We start from the raw sequence: 23,723 nt of genomic DNA on the forward strand, positions 1-23,723 counted from the left end.
CACTTTGAGCAAGCATTCACAAACAGCAAAAGGCAGGTTTGGACTCTTAAACACTTAAGACAATAGAAACTAACATGATTTGAAAATAATTAAATGCAAGTAAGAATTAAAAACACAAACAAGAGAAACCCTTTAAAAAGCAGCTTTGAAAAGAATCAAGTAAAATTAAGAGAGATGAGAAATAATATAACCATCAGAATTAAAGACAGTGGAGGCACAGAATGTCAGATGAGACACAGTCGAAGGAGCAGAGGCAATTTCCTGCATGAATCATAGAAAGCTAAATAGATGGAAAATAGGAAAGAATGATTTACAGTCGTTGCAATAATATCTAACACTTCTGTAGTGCTTCTGTGTGCCAGGTCCTATTTCAAATGCTTTACATAGATTAACAACCTTCTGAGGAAAGCGCTGTGATTATTTTCAGATATGGCAGCCGGAGCACAGTGTGGCCAAGGTCACGCAGAAAGCAGGTCTGGAAGCCTGCAGCCACCAGGAGAGGCTGTGCCTGACAAGGAGGGCCATTTCCTCCCATGCGGGGGATAGGTGCTCCCACACACACTCGCTGGAATAGTAGAAGGCAATAATAAATAGCATGTGGGAGAAATGTTAAGAGATTATTTTCAGAAAACAGGTAAAGTTATGACTCACATACAGATATAAAAATGAACACATGCTAAAGAATCTATTTTACTCATATCGCATGAGGAAACCAAGCAGATGTTCTCCTCAGTTCAATGGGAAAGTCAAACTAGTACAAAATTTTATAGAGTAAAGGAATTTCAAGATGAATTCTAAATGGACACAAAACTTGTTTATCTAAAGGGGCAGGAAGTCAAGGCACTACCAATTAAATCACTACTGGGAGACTAAGAACTTCTGCATCTGTCAGCTGCCTGCAGTCCACGCACAGTGGCAAAACAGCTCAGCCAATGAGCAGGGCGAGACTTGCTAAGTGAGATCTATGTGCTGTAGGGGACACATCGTTTTCCATTGAAATACAATGATTTTTTTCAACAGAAGCGATGTCCCAAAAGAACAGCTGAGAATGTAATAATATTGATGAAAAACATACATCCTCAGATTCAGGAGTTACAAGTCTGAGGAAAGATACGTGATAGGAAATGAGCCCAAGACATATTGTGCAAGAAAAGCTGCAGGAATGTCCAAAGCCAAAAAAAGATCCTAGAAGCGATGAGAGAAAAAAGATAGCTTGCTAACAAAGAGATGGCAATTAGACTGACTGCAGACCTTGTAAAGGCAACAATAGAAGCCAGAAAAATAAACGAAAATAATGTCTTTTAAGTATGAAAGGAAATAATTGTCAACTTAGAGTTTTATCCTGAGCTAAACCATTCTTTACCTGGGGGGCAAAATCAAGACATTCTCGGGAAAAGAGATACTAAAGGAGTTTACCATGCAGGGGCTGTGCTACTATTTTAAAAAACTACCAGAAGACTCTTAGGAACTAGCCATGAGAAGCAGTGAGTGAAGCAGTTGGCAAAGATTCAGGTACATGTAAACAGATTTGGTTATATAAAATAATAATGATGAATTTGAGAGTATTAAAAACAAAGTGGGGCAGGGCGCAGGGGCTCATGCCTGTAATCCCAGCACTTTGGGAAGCCAAGGCAAGCAGATCACCTGAGGTCAGGAGTTCAAGACCAGCCTGGCAAACATGAGGAAACCCCATCTCTACTAAAAATACAAAGATTAGCCAGGCGTGGTGGCAGGTGCCTGTAATCCCAGCTACTTAGGAAAGTGAGGCAGGAGGATCGCTTGAACCCAGGAGGCAGAGGTTGCAGTGAGCCGAGATAGCACCACTGCACTCCAACCTGGGCAGCAGAGCAAGTCTCCATCTCAAAAATAATAATAATAATAATCATAGTAATAATAATAGAATTAAAATATTGGAAAATGTAGCATGAAACAGTAACTTGGACAGTGCTTGGAAGTAAAACCCTCAGGTGAACTTATATTACTCTGGAAGACCATGGAGACGCCAGCTTTAAGTAAAATATACAAGGTTAAAATGAGAGAATAACCACCAGACCAGACACGTTAAGAATACTATATTTAACTTCCAAACAAGTAGGGGTCGAATGGGGAAGAGATGAAGAAAATGGGAGAAACCTAAATGCAATCCAAGGAGAAGGAAGTCAAAAGCATAATATCAGATGGTGGAAATGAAAACAAACATTACAATAGACAAGATAAAAGTAAAGGGAGTAGCCATTTGGTGAAAACACAGATCTCCCCAATACATCTCTTCGCGTTTAAATCGAACGATAGACTATTTAGATGAAACTAAACCATATGTATGTAAGGAATGAAAACAAGGAAAAAGAAAAACAGGAACAAAAATAAAATGTGAGTGGCTATGTTTACAACACAACCGCACACACAAACACAGTAAGAAAAACAAGTATAATTGAGGCTAAATAAGGTCAGGTGATAATGATTTTTAAAACTAAAGATGTCTAACAAATCTTACATGTGTATACATCTAATAAAATTGCTTTGAAGAAAAGTTGGTAGAATTTTAAGTTTACTGGATGAGTCCACAATTACAGTAGAAGATTTTAACGTACCTCTTTTAGTAATTGATAGTGTAAGAAGGGAAAAAAATGTAAGTATGTAGGTGTTTTGAACAACAGAGTTAACAAACCTTATCCAATATGTAGATATAGATACAGATATAGAAAAAAATGCATCCTTATTCCATGGGAAAATAAATATATGGAAAACTAGATATCCACATATGAATTAAAACCTTTAGCATGTGTTGTGTGAGTTTGCGTGTGTGTGTGTGTGCACATGCACTCACACATGTATAGGAATGTAGGCAGACATACATAGCCGTTAAGTGCTTATGTTAGAAAAGATACTTGTCTAAGTATCTTTACCATATGATCCAACAATTGTCCTCCTCAGTATTTACCCAAAGGAGCTGAAAACCTGTGTTCACACAGAAACCTACACACATATGTTGATAGCAGCATAGACCTCTTTTTTAGGAAACCCTAAAGGCTTTTAATATCCTTTTTGGGAAAATGTGTGAGTTAATTACCAAACTCAAGAAGTTATAAAACATAACGTTAAATCCAATGAAAAAAGAAGGAGGAATAAAGATAAACCTAAAAATGTATTAAATAAGAAAACTAAAGTAGAGATCAGCAAAGGACAAATTGGTTTTAAAAAAGAGCTAATAAAATCAACATACCTCAGGAAATAATTACCAAGAAAACAAAGAAGGCACAAAGGGACATTTGCTGGATATAAAAGGAGTTTTTAACTACAGAAAAGGACTTAAAAATAGAATATTATGACACAACCTTATGCCAAAAATTTGGAAACTTAGATTTAATATTTTCTAGAAAATAGACCAAAAATGGAATAGACTAGCAAAAAATAGACTTTATTTTTAAACCAATTTGAGGTTCATAGCATAACTGTGTGGAATGTACAGTTCCCATGTCCTCCCACCCCCACCCAAGCACAGCCTCCCCGATCGTCCACAGCCAGGGCCATACAATTGTAATAGATGAACTGATGTTACCACCCAGAGTCCATAGTTTATATCAGGGTTCTCTCTTTGTGTTGTATGGGTTCTGTGAGTTTGAACAAATGTATAATGACCTGTATCTACCATTATAATATCAGTCAGAAGAGTTTCACTCTCCTAAAAATCCTCAGTGCTCCACCTATTCATCCCTCCCTCTCTCTGCAATCCATGGCAGCTACTGACCTGTTGTTTGGTTCGGTTTGGTTTGGTTTGAGACGGTGTATCGCTGTGTCGCCCAGGCTGGAGTGCAGTGTTGCAATCTGGGCTCACTGCAACCTCCGCCTCCCAGGTTCAAGCAATTCTCCCACCTCAGCCTCCTAAGTATCTGGGATTACAGGTGTGCGCCACCACGCCCAGCTAATTTTTGTATTTTTAGGAGAGACAGCGTTTCGTCATGTTGGCCAGGCTGGTCTGGAACTCCTGACCTCAGGTGAACCACCTGCCTCGGCCTCCCAAAGTGCTGGGATTACCGGCGTGAGCCTCTGTGCCAGGCCTGATCTGTTTTGCTGTCTCCATTGCTTTACTTTTCCTAGAATATAATATAATTGGAATCTTACAGTCTGTAGCCTTTTCAGATTGACTTATTTCATTTGGTAATATGCATTGAAGGTTCCTCCATGTTTTTTCATGGTTTGATAGCCTATTTCTTTTTAGCACTGAGTAATAATCCATTGGATACAGCACAGTTAGTTTATCCATTTCACCTACTGAAGGTTGCTTCCAAGTCTTAGCAATTATGAATAAAGCTGCTATCAACATATGTGTGTAGGTTTCTGTGTGAACACAGGTTTTCTGCTCCTTCGGGTAAACACCAGGGAAGGCAATTGTTGGATCACATGGAAAGAGTATGCTTCGTTTTGTAGGAAACTGCCAAACTGTCTTCCAAAGTGACTGCACCATTTTTCATGCCCACCAGCAATGTGTGAGAGTTCCTGTTGTTCTGCATCCTTACCAGTATTTGGTGGTGTTAGTGTTCTGGATTTTGGTCATTCTAATAGATGTGTAGTGGTATCTCAGTTTTTTTTAAAATTCGTATTTCACTGATGATGATGTGGAACATATTTCCATGTGCTTATTTGCCATCTGTATGTTGTCTTTGCTCAGGTGTCTGTTAAGGTCTTTGGTCCATTTTTTTTTTTTTTTTTTGAAATGGAGTCTCTCTGTGTCGCCCAGGCTGGAGTGCAATGGCACGATCACAGCTCACTGCAACCTTAGCCTCCCGTGTTCAAGCAATTCTCCTGCCTTAGGCTCCCTAGTAGCTGGATTTACAGGCATGCGCTCCCAAGCATGGCTAATTTTTTTTTTTTTTTTTTTGTATTTTTGGTAGAGATGGGGTTTCACATGTTGGTCAGGCTGGTCTCGAACTCCTGACCTCATGATCCACCCGCCTCGGCCTCCCAAAGTGCTAGAATTAACAGGCGTGAGCCACCACGCCTGACTTTGGCCCATTTTTTAATTGGATTGTTTGCTTTTTTATTGCTGAGTTTTTAGAGTTCTTTGTATATTTTGGATTACAGTTCATTGTTAGATGTGTCTTTTGCAAATATTTTCTTCCAATCTGTAGCTCATCTTTTCATTCTTTTGATCAAAATGTTTTTAAAAAGAAATTCAAAAAGGTAGGTTTACAGGCAAGTTCCACCCAGCATAAAATATCATTATGAACATAAATGTGTCTTTTTTATTTGTATCCTTTAAGTTTACAAGATGCGTGTACTGCCCGTGCAGGAGTTTATTATAGGTATACATGTGCCATGTTGGCTTGCTGCACCCATTAACTTGTCATTTACATTAGGTATTTCTCCTAATGCTATCCTGCCCCGAGCCCCCCACCCCCCGACAGGTGCCGGTGTGTGATGTTCCCCACTCTGTGTCCATGTGTTCTCATTGTTCATTTCTCACCTATGAATGAGAACATGTGGTGTTTGGTTTTCTGTCCTTGCGATAGTTTGCTGAGAATGATGATTTCCAGCTGCATCCATGTCCCTACAAAGGACATGAACTCATCCTTTTTTATGGCTGGAGAGTATTCCATGGTGTATATGTGCCACATTTTCTTAATCCAGTCTGTCATTGATGGACATTTGGGTTGGTCCCAAGTCTTTGCTATTGTGAATAGTGCCGCAATAAATATATGTGTGCATGTGTCTTTATAGTAGCATGATTTATAATCCTTTGGGTATATACCCAGTGATGGGATTGCTGGGTCAAATGGTATTTCTAGTTCTAGATCCTTGGAAAATCACCATACTATCTTCCACAATGGTTGAACTAGTTTACAGTCCCACCAACAGTGTAAAAGTGTTCCTATTTCTCCACATCCTCTCCAGCATCTGTTGTTTCCTGACTTTTTAATGGTTGCCATTCTAACTGGTGTGAGAGAGATGGTATCTCATTGTGGTTTGGATTTGCATTTCTCTGATGGCCAGTGATGATGAGCATTTTTTCATGTGTCCGTTGGCTGCATAAATGTCTTCTTTTGAGAAGTGTCTCTTCATATCCTTTGCCCACTTTTTGATGTGGGTTTTTTTTTTTCTTGTAAATTTGTTTAAGTTCTTTGTAGATTCTGGATATTGGCCCTTTGTCAGATGAGTAGATTGTAAAAATTTTCTCCCATTCTGTAGGTTGCCTGTTCACTCTGATGATAGTTTCTTTTGCTGTGCAGAAGCTCTTTAGTTTAATTAAATCCCATTTGTCAATTTTGGCTTTTGTTGCCATTGCTTTTGGTGTTTTAGTCATGAAGTCTTTGCCCATGTCTGTGTCCTGAACAGTATTGCCTAGGTTTTCTTCTAGAGTTTTTATGTCTTAAGTTTAAGTCTTTAATCCATCTTGAGTTGATTTTTATATAAGGTGTAAGGAAGGTAACCAGTTTCAGCTTTCTACATATGGCTAGCCAGTTTTCCCAGCACCGTTTATTAAATAGGAAATCCTTTCCCATTTCTTGTTTTTGTCCGGTTTGTCAGAGATCAGATGGTTGTACATGGCTGGTGGTATTTCTGAGGCCTCTGTTCTCTTCCATGGGTCTACATATCTGTTGTGGAACCAGTACCATGCTGTTTTGGTTACTGTAGCCTTGTAGTGTAGTTTGAAGTCAGGTAGTGTGATGCCTCCAGCTTTGTTCTTTTTGCTTAGGATTGTCTTGGCTATGCGGGCTCTTTTTTGTTTCCATATGAAGTTTAAAGTAGTTTTTTCCAGTTCTGTGAAGAAAGTCATTGGTAACTTGATGGGGATGGCACTGAATCTATAAATTACCTTGAGCAGTATGGCCATTTTCACAATACTGATTCTTCCTATCCATGAGCATGGAATGTTCTTCCATTTGTTTGTGTCCTCTTTTATTTCATTGAGCACTGGTTTGTAGTTCTCCTTGAAGAGGTCCTTCACATCCCTTGTGAGTTGGATTCCTAGGTATTTTATTATCTTTGTAGCAATTGTGAATGGGAGTTCACTCATGATTTGGCTCTCTGTTGTCTGTTATTGGTGTATAGGAATGCTTGTGATTTTTGCACATTGATTTTGTATCCTGAGACTTTGCTGAAGTTGCTTATCAGCTGAAGGAGATTTTGGGCTGAGATGATGGGGTTTTCTAAATATACAATCGTGTCATCTCCTAACAGAGACAATTTGACTTCCTCTTTTCCTATTTGAATACCCTTTGTTTCTTTCTCTTGCCTGATTGCCCTGGCCAGAACTTCCAACACTGTGTTGAATAGGAGTGGTGAGAGAGGGCATCCCTGTCTTGTGCCAGTTTTCAAAGGACATGATTCCAGTTTTTGCCCATTCAGTGTGATATTGGCTTTGGGTTTGTCATAAATAGCTCTTATTATTTTGTGATACGTTCCATCAATACCTAGTTTATTGAGAGGTTTTAGCATGAAGGGCTGTTGAATTTTGTCGAAGGCCTTTTCTGCATTTGTTGAGATAATCATGTGGTTTTTGTCGCTGGTTCTGTTTATGTGACGGATTACATTTATTGATTTGTGTATGTTGAAGCAACCTTGCATCCCAGGGATGAAGCCCACTTGATTGTGGTGGATAAGCTTTTTGATGTGCTGCTGGATTTGGTTTTCCAGTATTTTATTGAGGATTTTTGCATAGATGTTCATCAGGGATATTGGTCTAAAATTCTCTTTTTTTGTTGTGTCTCTGCCAGGCTTTGGTATCAGGATGATGTTGGCCTCATAAAATGAGTTAGAGAGGATTTCCTCTTTTTCTGTTGATTGGAATATTTTCAGAAAGAATGGTACCGGCTCCTCTTTGTACCTCTGGCAGAATTCGGCTGTGAAAAAGTCTGGTCCTGGACTTTTTTGGGTTGGTAGGCTATTAATTATTGCCTCAATTTCAGAACCTGTTGTTAGTCTATTCAGAGATTTAACTTCTTCCTGGTTTAGTCTTGGAAGGATGTATGAGTCCAGGAATTTATTCATTTCTTCTAGATTTTCTAGTTTATTTGCATAGAGGTGTTTATAGTATTCTCTGACAGTATTTTGTATTTCTGTGGGATCAGTGTTGATATCCCCTTTATCATTTTTTATTGCATCTATTTGATTCTTCTCTCTTCTCTTCTTTATTAGTCTTGCTAGCAGTCTATCAATTTTGTTGATCTTTTCAAAAAAATCAGCTCATGGATTCATTGATTTTTTGAAGGGTTTTTTGTGTCTCTATCTCCTTCAGTTCTGCTCTGATATTAGTTATTTCTTGCCTTCAGCTAGCTTTTGAATTTGTTTGCTTTTGATTCTCTAGTTCTTTTAATTGTGATGTTAAGGTGTCGATTTTAGATCTTTCCAGCTTTCTCTTGTGGGCATTTAGTGCTACAAATTTCCCTCTACACACTGCTTTAAATGTGTCCCAGAGATTCTGGTATGTTGTGACTTTGTTCTCATTGGTGTCAAAGAACATCTTTATTTCTGCCTTCATTTCGTTATTTACCCAGTACTCATTCAGGAGCCCATTGTTCAGTTGCCATGTAGTTGTGCAGTTTTGAGTGAGTTTCTTTTTCTTAGACAGAGTCTCGCTCCATCACCCAGGCTGGAGTGCAGTAGTGTGATCTCGGCTCACTGCAAACTCTGCCTCCTGGATTCATGTCATTCTCCTGCCTCAGCCTTGGGAGTAGCTGGGACTACAGGCGCCCACCACCACGCCCGGCTAATTTCTTGTATTTTTAGTAGAGATGGGGTTTCACCGTGTTAGCCAGGCTGGTTTCAATCTCCTGACCTTGTGATCAGCCCGCCTCGGCCTCCCAAAGTGCTGGGATTACAGGCTTGAGCCACTGCGCCCGGCCTTGAGTGAGTTTCTTAATCCCGAGTTCTAATTTGATTGCACTGTGGTCTAACAGACAGTTTGTTATGATTTCTGTTCTTTTACATTTGCTGAGGAGTGTTTTACTTCCAATTATCTGGTCAATTTTAGAATAAGTGGAATGTGGTGCTGAGAAGAATGTATATTCTGTTGATTTGGGGTGGAGAGTTTTGTAGATGCCTATTAGGTTCACTTGGTGCAGAGCTGAGTTCAAATCCTGTGTATTCTTGTTAACCTTATGTCTCGTTGATCTAATATTGACAGTGGGGTGTTAAAGTCTCCCATTACTATTGTGTGGGAGTCTAAGTCTCTTTGTAGGTCTCTAAGGACTTGCTTTATGAATCTGGGTGCTCCTGTATTGTGTGCATATATATATTTAGGATAGTTAGTTCTTGTTGAATTGATCCCTTTACCATTATATAATGGCCTTCTTTGTCTCTTTTGATATTTGTTGGTTTAAAGTCTGTTTTATCAGAGACTAGGATTACAACCCCTGCTTTTTCTTGCTTTCCATTTGCTTGGTAGATCTTCCTCCGTCTGTTTATTTTGAGCCTATGTGTGTGTCTGCATGTGAGAGGGGTCTCCTGAATATAGCACACTGATGGGTCTTGACTCTTTATCCAATATTCCAGTCTGTGTCTTTTAATTGGAGGGAGCATTTAGCCCATTTGCGTTTAAGGTTAATATTGTTATGTGTGAATTTGATCCTGTCATTATGATGTTAGCTGGTTATTTTGCCTGTTAATTGATGCAGTTTCTTCATAGCATCAGTGGTCTTTACCATTTGGCATGTTTTTGCAGTGGTTAGTACCAGTTGTTCCTTTCCATGTTTAGTGCTTCCTTCAGGAGCTCTTGTAAGGCAGGCCTGGTGGTGACACAATCTCTCAGCATTTGCTTGTCTATAAAGGATTTTATTTCTCCTTCACTTATAAAGCTTAGTTTGGCTAGATATGAAATTCTGGGTTGAAAATTCTTTAAGAATGTTGAATATTGGCCCCCACTTTCTTCTGGCTTGTAGGGTTTCTGCCAAGAGATCTGATGGGCTTACCTTTGTGGGTAACCTGACTTTTCTCTCTGACTGCCATTAACATTTTTTCCCTTTATTTCAACCTTGGTGAATCTGACAATTATGTGTCTTGGGGTTGCTCTTCTCGAGGAGTATCTTTGTGGTGTTCTCTGTATTTCTTGAATTTGAATTTTGACCTGCCTTGCTAGATTGGGGAAGTTCTCCTGGGTAATATCCTGAAGGGTGTTTTCCAACTTGGTTCCATTCTCACTATCACTTTCAAGTACACCAATCAAACATAGATTTGGCCTTTTCACATAGTCCCGTGTTTCTTGGAGGCTTTGTTCGTTTCATTTTACTATTTTTTCTGTCATCTTGCCTTCTCACTTTATTTCATTAATTTGATCTTCAAACACTGATATCCTTTCTTCCACTTGATTGAATCGGCTATTGAAGCTTGTGCATGTGTCATGAAGTTCTCATGCTGTAGTTTTCAGCTCCATCAGGTCTTCTCTACACTGTTTATTCTGGTTTAGCCATTCATCTAACCTTTTTTCAAGGTTTTTAGCTTCCTTGTGATGCGTTCAAACATACTCCTTTAGCTCAGAAAAGTTTGTTATTATTGACCTTCTGAAGCCTACTTCTGTCTACTCATCAAAGTCATTCTCCATCCAGTTTTGTTCCATTGCTGGTGAGGAGCTGCAATCCTTTGGAGAAGAGGCGCTCTGGTTTTTGGAATTTTCAACTTTTCTGCTCTGGTTTCTCCTCATCTTTGTGGGTTTATCTACCTTTGGTCTTTGATGTTGGTGATCTACAGATGGGGTTTTGGTGTAGATGTCTCTTTTGTTGATGTTGATGCTATTCCTTTCTGTTTGTTAGTTTTCCTTTTAAGAGTAAGGCCCCTTAGCTCCAGCGGAGTTTGCTGGAGATCCACTCCAGACCCTGTTTGCCTGGGTATCACCAGCAGAGGCTGCAGAACAGCAAATATTGCTGCCTGATCTTTCCTCCTGAAGCTTCGTCCAAGAGGGGCACCTGCCTGTATGAGGTGTCTGTAGGCCCCTACTGGGAGATGTCTCCCAGTCAGGCTATACAGGGGTCAGGGACCCACTTGAGGAGGCAGTCTGTCCATTCTCAGCTCAAATGCCATGCTGGGAGAACCACAGCTCTCTTCAGAGGTGTCAGACAGAGACGTTTAAGTCTGCAGAAGTTGTCTGCTGCCTTTTGTTCAGCCATGCCCTGCCCACGGAGGTGGAGTCCATAGAGGCAGTAGACCTTGCTGAGCTGCAGTGGGCTGCACCCAGTTTGAGCTTCCCAGCCGCTTTGTTTACCTAATCAAGCCTCAGCAGTGGGGGACACCCCTCCCTCCCACCAGGCTGTAGCCTTGCAGATCGATCACAGACTGCTGCGCTAGCAGTGAGCAGGGCTTTGTGGGTGTGGGACCCACTGGGCCAGGCACAGGAGGGAATCTCCTGGTCTGCTGGTTGCTAAGACGGTCAAAAAGTGCAGCATCTGGGTGGGAGTATACTGTTTTTCCAGGGACAGTCTGTTACAGCTTCCCTTGGCTAGGAAAGGGAAATCCCCTGACCCCTTGCTCTTCCTGGGTGAGGCGACACCCCACCGTGCTTTGGCTTGCCCTCTGTGGGCTGCACCCACTGTCCAACCAGTCCCCGTGAGATGAACCAGGTACCTCAGTTGGAAATGCAGAAATCACCCATCTTCTGCATCAGTCTCACTGGGAGCTGCAGACCAGAGCTCTTCCTATTCAGCTGTCTTGGTAGCACCCCCTATCTATAAGTCTTAACTGAAATATTAGCATACCAAAATCTAGCAATAGTTTAAAAATAAATCCTAACAAGTGTAGGCTTCTATTAGGAGTGGACACTTTGTTTAACTTTCAAAAAGTCCATTAATATAATTCATTCTATTAAAAGAATGAGGCAGAAAAAAATAAATGATCATTCTGATAAGTTGGAGAAAAATCAGTTGATGTTATTTAAAACCCATTTGTAATTGGAAGAAGTTTCCCCTAACTTGACATCGGGTCTCACTTAATGCTGAAACGTTAGAAGTTTCTAAATGTAGAATAAAATAAGAATATCAGTGTCATCACTCTTTAAAAATATCTTAGTGACTATATGAATTTCAATAGTAATACCAGTAAAATAATAAAATATGAATAAGAAAGGAATAAACCTGTTATCATCATTTATAGGCCATATCATGTCTTTTTACATAGAAAACCCCTAGAGACTGTCTAGAAAAAATATGTCTGATACAAAACAAGATCTATCAAAGTATCAAATGTGTTTCTATCTTCCTACAATAGACAGTTAGAAAATGTCAGTTCACATATTTTATTTTCCATATCTGCAGGTGTTAACAAGTACCAAAAACTAAGAAAGAACAACATAAATGTTGAGTTGTATCACACTTATGCCTGGGAAAACTCAATACCATAAAGATGCCAGATTTTTCCAAAATAAATTGAATGTGATTAATGTGATTCTAACTAAATTTAATGTGATTCCAACTAAAGTCTCAGCAGGGACTTCATGAGACTGTACAAGTACATTTAAAATTTACAATGTTGAGCAAGGGGTCAGTAATGAGCAAGAATAGTAAAGTAAGACAATTTTAAAGAAAAAGCACCAAGTTGAGGGACTTTCTATGCCAAATGCAACACTTCCATAATGCTGTAAGGATTAAGATGATGTTTTGCTGGGTCAGGGATAGACATGTAACCCAAGGAACAAAACTAGGGAGTCCAGAAACTGGATATCTGCTGTGTTAATCTTATCCTATGTTATTTATAGCATTGTAGTAATCCATCTTTTGCCATATCTGGTTGTTACAGTATCCCATGTTACATTGAATTTAATATGCAAACTAGTAGGTAAAGAAAAGATTCCTGAGTGGGAGCTAAACAGTGGGTACTCGTGACAAGATGGCAACAACAGACACTGGAGACTACCATGAAAGGAAGGGAGAAGGGGGCCAGGGTTGAAAAACTACTGGATACTCTGCTCACTGCCTGGGTGATGGAATCAATTATACCCTAAACCGCAGCATCACATTTGATATACCCATGTGACAAACCTGTACATGTACATCCTGAATCTAAAATAAAAATCAAAATATGAAAAGGTAGCACGTGCCTGCAGTCCCAGCTACCAGGAGACTGAGCAGGAGGATGGCTTGAGCCCAAGAGTTTGAGGCTCGAGTGAGCCATGATCGCACCCCTGCACTCCAGCCTGGGCGACAGAGCACAACCCTGTCTCAAAATAAATAACAAATACAAATAACATAAACAAGTAAATATTTTCTTTTTAATAAAAGGAAATATTCTTGAATGCATTTTTCTGGAAGCCTCCTTCTAGTACCTCAGAATTCTGCTTCCTGGAATCTCTGGCAGGTAGAAATGACCCTAAAAGTTGGATTCTACTCAAGACTTTTTTGGTGATGGACTATGATGGGCCACATTTGCTGGTTGCAGACCCTCAACATTTTAGAATAAAATATAGAACTAAATCAAAAGATTTAGGACAGAGTGTGTCTCTCCCTCTGTCTTCTATGCAGAAAATTCATCCATTCTCAACAGCCGTGCTTTCCCTCTGCAATCTGGGTATTGCTTCCGTCAGTGGTTGTCTTCACATGGAATTGGGAAATTGGCAACTTTTTCCCCTTTCTTGAGAGATTTAAAGTAAATGACACCTTAGATCAGATAGATGAGCATCATCCTTCATCCTCCCTTCCTTTTTGAATAGATTTCATCTTCATCTCTCCTGCCCTTCTCTCTCTCAGTCTTTCAAGGTTGCTGAGAACTCAGAGGGAATAGGATTGATTTCACATGAGACCTTACTATTTAGGGTCATCCTGAACCCATGCGTAGCATTTTCTTTGCAGCAGGACAGAGTGCCTGGATTTCTTCTTGTTGTTGTTATTTTTTTATTCTTCATCTTTACCTGAATGCAGAGGCTCATTCTGGTGAACACATGCCCTATTGGGAGTTGGTCTTGCTGGGCTTCTTTGATGGCGGGGCCCTTGGCTTTTTCTCTCAAGGTTCCTTCTCTGTGGAGGCACAGTCACTCCCTTCTTTTCCAGCTTAGGGTTGAGGCCTCCCGTGCTTAGCAGTAGAGGTCAATGCTACAGAGTTGGCTGAGGCAGGAGGCTGAGCCTAGGATCAGAGGGCTCTTGTTCCAGGGCCAGCAGCTCTGCAGGGATGAGACCAGGCACCAGTGTGTGAGGACTCCAGGGCATGTGGAGGAAGGAAAGGTGTGATCTCAGACCCACAGGGTCCACCTGTGCCCCATGGGCTCCCCCTGCCTATACTGCCATTGATGTCTGAAAGCACAACTTGGAATCCCATAAGGATTAGGCTCCTGAGTCCTGCCTGGGGGGCCAAGCAGTGGTTTGCTCCCAAGCCCTCTTTCAGCTTCACTGCTTAGGGCAACATGGTGCAAGCAAGCACCATGACCTAGGCAAGCCAGACCTTCCTGGAGCCTCCTTCGATCTGGTTTATCTCCAAGTGTGTGATCCCACCATGCCCTCCACCAGGGGCCTGTCCACATCCGTTTCCATCTTTGGGAGCTCTGCCTATCCTTTAGATCCTATGCAGACGCCTCTCCTCCTCCTACCCCCACGAAGGACATGTAGCTTGCATCCTACATGTTTGAGTTAAATTTGCCCCAGTCGCCCCCTCCATGGTGGGGGTAGGGCTCAGAGCTCTCCTCACACCAAGAGTGAGCCCCAGTCATTGCTGGCCGTGGGAGGACAAAGGCAGCCAGATAAAGGCAGCTCCTGCAAGGACGGAGAGGCCACAGGCCGGCATCCTCACAAATCGCGGATGTACTGTCTCCCCCAGTAGTTGAAAAAAAGAATATATTTGACCTTTTTCGGACTATTTAATACAGAACAGTTTAAATGCACACAGAAGAGGAGCGAGGAGACAAATGAAACCCTGCAGCCCCACCCCTCTTTCCACGGTTCTGGATGTTTGCCAGCACAGGGCTGCCCTGCACTGGTGATGGGGTCACTGTTGGCTGGCATCCATCCGGCATCCCCGGGGAAGCTGTGCCAGTGTTGTGGCCACTGAGGTCCTTGTAGGGGTTCTAGCCACTCACATTTCTGAGGTTCTTCATTTCCCACCTCAGATCGCTGTTTTCGAACTCAATTTTCAGCAACAGGGCCCTTCTTCAAACCCATCTTATCTCCACCCCTGATGCTCAGAACAGAGAAAGTAGTATTAGCACAAATCCATTACAAGAGTTTACTTTTATACTATGTACTTATAAAATCAATTTGCCTATGGGAAAGAAGCGTAAAACTACCATCATGGGTATTAAGATTTGGATTTTGATAACATTTATGTGTTACAATTTCATGTAGTTCAATATTCTGTTTGGATGAACAACATTCAGAAATCACTGAGTCACAAATCACTGAGTCACAGGTAAGCTGTTGCTAATAGCAACAGTTTTTTTATCTTGTTTTTACCTATTTGCCTTGTGATCTCAAGAGTCTCTTCAATTACATTGATCCAAATGCTTGAAAGAAAGGCTTGTAGGAACTTTTTTTTTTTTTTCAGAGTTGAATCACTGATCTAACAGATGCTCAGTCTTGATTATAAATATGAAAATCAGACAGGAAGAAACCCAAGCTTAAAATAAGCAAAACTTTGTTCCCCATAACATGCACCAAACCACACTATTCTTAACTTTTAATGTATTTTTCTTTCAAAAATATTTATTTATGTTTTTATTTTATTTTATTAGAGACAGGGTCTCACTCTGTCTCCTAGGCTGGAGTGCAGAGATGCAGACATAGCTCACTGCAGCCTCAAACTCCTGGGCTCAGCTAATCTTCCTGCCTCAGCCTCCTGAGTAGCTGAAACTGTAAGCTCATGTCACCGCACTGATTAATTTTGTTTATGTTTTGTTTTTGTAGAGATGGGGTCTTGCTTTGTTGCCCAGGCTGGTCCCAAACTCCTGGCTTCAAATGATCCTCCCCTCTGGGCCTTCCAAAGTGCTAATATTATAGGCATGGGCCACTGTGCACAGCCTGTAGACCATGCTTTCTGTTTTGCTGCTCCCGAGGGTGATTGATGGGGGAACGCATCCCACGTCTGCTACAGCTTAGATGCCATGCAATTGGAAGCACAGACTTTAATTTTTTAAAAGAGCAATGCAAAGCTGAAATCTCATTTGGTGACTCCTTTATAAGAGATTCAAATGCATACACATTCATGGCCAGAGAGGCTTTAGTTTAACTTCCATGCAAAAAGGAGTTAAACAGGACACATAAATTAACACAATGGTAGTCTCTAAGAGTTAAAATTTTGTTAATAGTCATTTGAGTGTGTGACTTTTATTACCATTTTCAAATGCAAAGGCACTAAAATATTGGAGGTGAATATTTTCAGAAACCTTGAGGCGCCTCTGTAGGATCTCAGGGCTCCAGAGAATCTAGCTTGAAGATCGTGATACTATCCAGAGTGAGGTTGTGCAGGTCCACATTTTCAGCTATTTTGTGCCCAATCACTGTTTATAATGTGACTCATTAACAGTCAGATACAGACAACGGTCGAGCAAAGAATATTTACATCTTGATCCTACCTCCTGCTGTCTCTTTCCCTGTGTGTGTTTGGAAGTACGAGGGGGATGTGTCCTTCCGTGACAGCTTGGCTCCTGCCTTCTCTCCCTCTCTCCTTTCTCTCCCTCTCCCCAGTTCCCCACTTCTCCCCCTTTCTTCCTTCCCTTAAACTTCATCACGTTTTTCTTGTTTCATATTCAAATCATGGCTTCCTTGTACAGTTATTAATCTTTTCCTAGAGTTTCCAGTTGCCTTTTCTCTTATTACAAGAATTTTTTAAACTGTGTCCTCAATCAAGTCCATGATGTTTTTAAGCTCATTATATCTCCTCTGTCTTGCTCTGAACCCATTTGATTCTGTCCTCACTACCTTAACATCTTGCCAGGATTTGAACCCACCTTTTTCTAGGTCTCCTGCTCAAGTCACCCTCTAAATCTCTTTTATTGATCTCCAGGTTTAGTCTAAAAGTGTATTTCTTCTTTCTCAGTTTTCACTCTCATTGTTCCAAAGCTGACCAAGGAAATATATGTTGGGAACAAGCTCTTGAAGGCCTTAGTGTTCTTGGAAACCCGTTTCTGCCTTCATGCTTGGGTGGTTTTCCTGCTGTGAGAAGTGTCTTCGTGTTATTTCTTGAGTAGTTTTCTCCCTCCCGCTCTCCCTGATGGAGCTTCTGTGGGTGAGGCGAGGTCCCCCGGCCTTGTCCTCTATGCCGTCTTCTTTCAGTGTTACATTTGATCTCTGTGATTTCCATCATCCAAACCTCCCACCCACTCGTAAAAAGTTATTTCATAAATCATACCTTTAATTTCCATTTTTCTGTTTTTTTAATGGCTATAACCTCTTGAATTTTGTGAGGATATTACTTTTTTAAGAAGTGATTTTTCCTCCTTTTCATTGACTCTTTCTTCTTGGATCTTTTTTGGTGTGTATCCTCCATGTGTGTCGCATGCTGAAGACTGTCCTCCGGTGTCTGTGATTCTGAGTTTCCCCTTGGGGGAATCTCAGACATGGGAGAGGCTACCTGAAGCTCTGTAGTTGTGGGCAGCTCCTGCAGGGGCCACGGTGGCCAAAATGAGGGGAGCTTTACGCTGGGGTGCTAATACTTTGACCAACTGCCTGTGTTTTGTTTTGTTTTTGTTTTTGTTTTTGTTTTTTGAGGTGGTTTATTTTTCTTTACCAGTAGGGCTGTGTTTTAAGGGTACCCAGGGTTGATTTTAATCAGGCATGGTGAGACATTCAGACACAGAAGTGACTGTCCTAAAGGAAAACAGTTTTACTCACAGTTCCTTAGAAGCAGAAGCACAGGCTAGGCGTGGTGGCTCATGCCTGTAATCCCAGCACTTTGGGAGGCTAAGGGGAGTGGCGGGGGTGGGGGCGGGGGTGGATCACGAGGCCAGGAGTTCGAGACCAGCCTAACCAACATGGTGAAACCCTGTCTCTACTGAAAATACAAAAATTAGCCGGGAGTGGTGGTGCGCACCTGTGATCCCAGCTACTCAGGAGGCTGAGGCAGGAGAACTGCTTGAACCCGGGAGACAGAGGTTGCCGTGAGCCGAGATCGCACCACTGCACTCCAGCCTGGGCAACAGAGTGAGACTCCATCTAAAAAAAAAAAAAAAAAAAAAGAAGCACAGCCCGGCACATGCAGGGACACAGGGAGGCACGGGAAACCTGAGCAAGGACCTTCCTTCATTGTGGCTTCTGCAGGAAGGAAGGGAGGAGCAGGGCACGCAGGCTTAGGCTTAGGATTGGCTCCTTAGAATAATTGCAGTAGGCCCTGGGGCATAGGTACTCTTCCTGGTTGGGTGTTACCTGGTCCTGCAGTGATGAGAGCAGGACTGGTGTCAACCCCAGTGTGACAGCCTGATAAAGGATGTGTTTGGGTGGGTGTATGGGTTCTAGATTGATTGATTTGTGTTTGAAAGGCCGGAGTTGTTTACTATCTCTCCAGGAGCCCTCCAGAGTCAGCAAAGCCCCAGATGTCAACACATCAGAATCCAGAAAATATAAGAAGACAAGGCTAGTACAGGCTGTTGGTGTAATTGCTGTTGCTGCTATGTGTGTGTATGTCCTTTATCCCAGTTGTTAACTCCTGGCTGCAGGAGGCTGGAACAGGGGAAGGAGAGGGGAAGAGGTGCATCCATCTAAAACTCGCACTTCTATTGTCTTCCCCCACTTTCCTTCTTTTCATCGCTAACTGGAGCTGGAAGCCCTGTAGGGTTTTGGTGTCCAGCTCCCTCCTGCAACTGCAGTTCAATCATTCAAGATATATATGTGGGCCAGGCGCGGTGGCTCACACCTGTAATCCCAGCACTTTGGGAAGCCAAGGCAGGCGGATCACAAGGTCAGGAGATGGAGACTATCCTGGCTAACATGGTGAAACCACATCTCTACTAAAAATACAAAAAATTAGCTGGGCGTGGCGGTGTACACCTGTAGTCCCAGCTACTCGGGAGGCTGAGGCAGGAGGATGGCGTGAACCCAGGAGGCAGAGCTTGCAGTGAGCTGAGATCGTGCCACTGCACTCCAGCCTGGGCGACAGGGCGAGACTCTGTCTCAAAAAAAAAAAAAAAAAAAGATATATATGTGAGGCATGAACCAAGTGTGGCCCCCTTCAAGAGGCTGGAACTCGAGCTTTGGACACAGCGAGTGAAAACTCTGCCCCAGGAGGCTCACAGGGTAGCAGCGTGCCTCACCCACCCTCTGTTTTTCTAGATATCGTGAAAATGTCACATCTGCCGATGTTCTCCAAAGTTGTTTACAGGTTTCATTTTGGTTAAGAGCTTGATTTTATATACATCGTGAAAAAAATTACAGTTCAGTGTGAAAATTGAAATGGGGGTAGACACTGGCCCCTTCCAAGCTGTGCTCCGGAAAGACCTCCCAGGCCAGCCCCAGTGGTGCTCTCAGGCGGGGTGTGGGGTTGTGAGGACAGACAGGGGCCCCTCTCAAGGACTGTGCTGCACCAGCGAAGACAGACCCCAGGGCTTCGGGAAATCCACAGCCTGGTGGCACTGGCTCATGCATCCTTTTCCTGTTTCTAGTGCGGATGAGCGCTTTGACGCCACATTCCACACCAACGTGTTGGTGAATTCTTCTGGGCATTGCCAGTACCTGCCTCCAGGTAAGCTGCACTTTCTTTGTCCTCTTCCAGTTAGAAGATTGAAGCGAGTTTGGGTGTCTGGCCGGTGTCCCCCGTGTGGGGGACCAGCTCTTTGCTTCGCCTCTGCTCACTCCCACCACTTCCTCTCTCTTTTCTGTGCTTCTATGTGCTTTCTATCCCCAGAAGTCCATCCTCCTCTTTTGTCTCAATCAAGCTGTCTTTGCCAGTGTGTCCTTATTTTCTGCCATGTGTGCCTTAAAGCCAATGTACAAGTACAGCAAGTCTCCTTTGCCAGGCAGTAGCCACCTCACCTTCCAGTCTGCAAGCCACCTGTCCAGGCTCTGCTTCCCCGTTCCCGCTCGCCATCCTCCTTCCCGCGGGACTCACTGTCTTGGCAGGTGCAGCGCTCCAGCTGCTGGGGGTGAGATGTGACAGTTCTGGGAGCCTGGGTGTGCACTGAAGAGCACATGCAGGTTACAGGCAAGGTCTGGTGGTTTCCCCTCAAGGAGAGTCTCTCATGACTACTTCTTCCAGCAGTCTCTCTCTCTCTACCTCCAAGGCTATGCCCTGATTGGTTCTTTCAACGCTCATTTTTTTCAGTCCGTCACAGGGCAAGGGAAATAGGTTTATGGCCTGGAGGTGCATGCAGAGTGCGCTCTAACATACTGAGATGAAAGCTGGGGTTTTTGATCTTTTAGAAGATTTCTAGTGTGTTTATTCCAGGGTGATCTCCCACACTGCAACTGTTTAACTTTCTGTTCAGAGGCAACCTGCAATTACCTCCACACCTACCTACCACTCACACATATGACACACACACACACCACTCACAACCACTCACACACCACTCACCCCTCACACACACACACCATTCCCACACACACCTCAGTACTCACACCACTCACGACTCACACACCATACATGCCACTCACACACACACCATCCACACACACTACTCACAATCACATTCCTCACACACCCCACACACACCACCTACACACTACTCACACCACTCACACCACACACACACCACCTACACACACACCACTCACACACACCACTCACGCACGCCATTCACATACCACCCCCACACACTACTCAAATACCACTCACACACCACCCACACACTACTCACACCGTTCACACACCACTCACTACTCACATATACGCCACTCACACACACTCACACTAACACAAACACCACACAGACCACCCACACACAACTCACACACACCACTCATGAACACACCATTCACACATATATGCCACTAACACACGCCACACACAAACACCACACACACATACCCCTCACAAACACACCAGTCACACGCACCACATACCACACACACACTCACACAAATACACCACCCACTCACCACTCCACACATACCACTCACATAAACCACTCACACCACTAACACACATCACTCACACACCACTCACACCACTCACACACACCCTCATACACACCACTCACATACCACTTACACACACCACTCACATACCACTTACACACACACACCACTCACATACCACTTACACACACACCCTCATACACACCACTCACACACCACTTACACCACTCACACACACCCTCATACCACTCACACCCTCATACACACCACTCACACACGACTCACAACCCTCACACAACCACTCACACATGCAGACACCACTCACACATGCACAAACCAGATACACTACTCACACCACTCACATGCCACACTTTCACACACATACCTCATACACACACAACACACATGCACATCTCGCAGTCACTGCACACACACCACCCACACACACACACTCCCATGCTCACATGCACACACACATCACACACACCCATGCACACTCATACACACACGTCAGCTAAACTCACATGCACATATACATCTCACACCACACATCCTCACACACACCTCACACATTTACGTGTGTCACACCACACTCACACACCTTATGTGCTGATACTCACACTACACACTATTACACACCTCACACCCTCACGTAGACACGGCCGCACTCACACCGCACTGCCGCGGCTAGGCTGGCTCTGACTTTTGGGTTGCCGTCTGCCTGCCCTCCCTGTCAGCAGGTGAATAGCCTCCGGGGGCAGAGTCAGCCTTTGCTCACCTTAGCATTTACCCCTGAATGAACAAAGGAGCGAGTGAACCTGCCAGGGGTAGGTAGACACCTCCCAATAATATTGGAACAGATTGAAGAAGTCCAGCTGTTCAGGCTTCTCGAAGCATCCGCTTTTGTGCAAGCCCTGGCATTTCCTCCTACCAGCAGGACCCTTGCAGATGGGGGTAGTGGGGGAGCCTTCCGTCACTCCCGAGGTCTTTCTCACCAGGCCTGCACGTTGCATCTTCTGTTATGAGGGCTATTTTAGCCCTGGTAGTCACCAGTGTAGAATATGCTGCTGCAGGTGGTTTGGAAGGCTGAGGCTATTTTCAGCTGCAGGAGGAGCACTGCAAGCCTCGAGCTGCCCGAGTACAGCAGCCCCCTCTGGGCCTCCAGGCCTGCGTCCCCACTGCAGTGTCCCTGGATTCTGGTCAGGACAGGACACGCTGTCCTGTGACCATGAGGGGCTTCCTTACACGGGCAGGAAAGGCCCAGGGCTGCCTGGTTTGGAACCCCCTTGCCTGCTCCCTGGGAATGTAGAACTAGTCCCAGGATGCTGCCCTGTCTGTAGTTAGAGGGGTAGGGGTAGAAAAAAATGAGTTCAAGCTTTGAAATAGAGACTTGATCATAACATGACTTTTCCCCCCATTTCATGTGTTTATTTTTTAACAGCTTTATTGAGAGAGAATTTACATATCATGCATTTTAAGTACATGATTCAACAATTTTTAGTATATTTACAGAATTATGCAACCATTACCACAGTCTAGTTTTAGAACATTCCCATCACCCCACCAAGATCCCTTTTGCTTGTTTGCAGTTAATTCCCATTCCTACTCCCAGCAACCACTGATCTGCTTTCTGTCTCTAGAAATTCTCTGTCTCGGGCCATTTCGTAGAAATGGACTCATGAAGTTACAAAGCTTTCTAACTGGCAGTCAATGTGGGTTTTGGGGGGATCCAACCATTAAGGGAGGGGGATTGTCTGTGATAATTCCAGATTCCTATAAACATTTCATGTAAGGACGCAAATCATACTTAAAGGAACTTCAGGGACAAAATGTGTATCTTTTCCCAACTCGGTTGTGGGGTGGGGTCCTTCTTTGCAAGGCTATGGAGGCTCTTCCTGCATGCATTCTTTCTGTAACTGAGTAGCAGCAATTTGCAGAGCGCCAGCCCTGCCCCAGGAACACCTGGACACTGAGTCTGTGCCTGTCTTCTTGTGCCATGCAGCCTTCCTCTGGGCCAGGAAGAGCACATGAGCGTAAATAACTGGAGTGGCCTCTTCTGGTTTCCTCCCTGTGGCCCTCTGGGAAATCCACTTCCAACCTGTCCTAGCCTGGAATAGCTCTTTTCAGCGGAAACTCTTCCTTCAAGCACCATCTCTTCAGCCTAAACTTCTCTGGTTTTTTGTGTGTGTTTTTGGTTTTTTTTTAACTTTTTTTCTTACATACAGATTCTAGGTGTGTTCCCCAGGCTGGAGAGCAGGGGCTCGATCATAGCTCACTTCACTTTAGCCTCAAACTCCTGGGCTCAAACAATGCTCCTGCCTTAGCCTCCTGACTGGCTGGGACTACAGACATGCACCACCTCACCCAGCTAATCTTTTTATTAGAGATGTCTCACTATGTTGCCCAGTCTGGTCTCAAATTCCTAGTCTCAAGTGACCCTCCCACCTCAGTGTCCTGAGTCACCGGGATTATGGGCATGAGACACGGTGCCCAGCTTGTTCTGTTCTTGGTCTAAAATTTAAATTAGTTAAAATTCTAGCTTTCACCAGAATTCTAGATTATATTTCTCGATAATCATGTGTTCTTCCAATTTTTAACCTAAAGAAAATGCCCACCTCACCCTACACAACACCCGCACATCTTTTAGATTCTATTTCTAACCTCATCATCATTGTTATCAACTTCTCTGAGATATTTTGCATTCTTTACTTTTATTATTTAGAGTCTGAAGATGCTCATGGTAAATGCAAGATTATAGAGCTAACTTTTTGCACAAAAAGCCCACAAAACAGTTTTTGACAGAGCATGTCA

The 23,723-nt window shown here is 43.2% G+C and overlaps 1 protein-coding gene across 3 annotated transcripts in view; it reads left to right on the plus strand.

Moving 5' to 3' along the window:
- CHRNA7 (cholinergic receptor nicotinic alpha 7 subunit) overlaps positions 1–23,723 on the plus strand; it is a 137,647-nt gene that overhangs the window by 99,654 nt on the left and 14,270 nt on the right. For all 3 annotated transcript variants that reach the window (XM_003900705.4, XM_021941691.2, XM_021941692.2), the window contains one exon: positions 19,499–19,578. In XM_003900705.4, the coding sequence (XP_003900754.3) occupies positions 19,499–19,578 (80 nt within the window). The remainder of the gene's footprint in view (positions 1–19,498; positions 19,579–23,723) is intronic.

This window comes from Papio anubis, chromosome 7, assembly GCF_008728515.1.
Source record: "Papio anubis isolate 15944 chromosome 7, Panubis1.0, whole genome shotgun sequence".
NCBI classification, from domain to species: domain Eukaryota; kingdom Metazoa; phylum Chordata; class Mammalia; order Primates; family Cercopithecidae; genus Papio; species Papio anubis.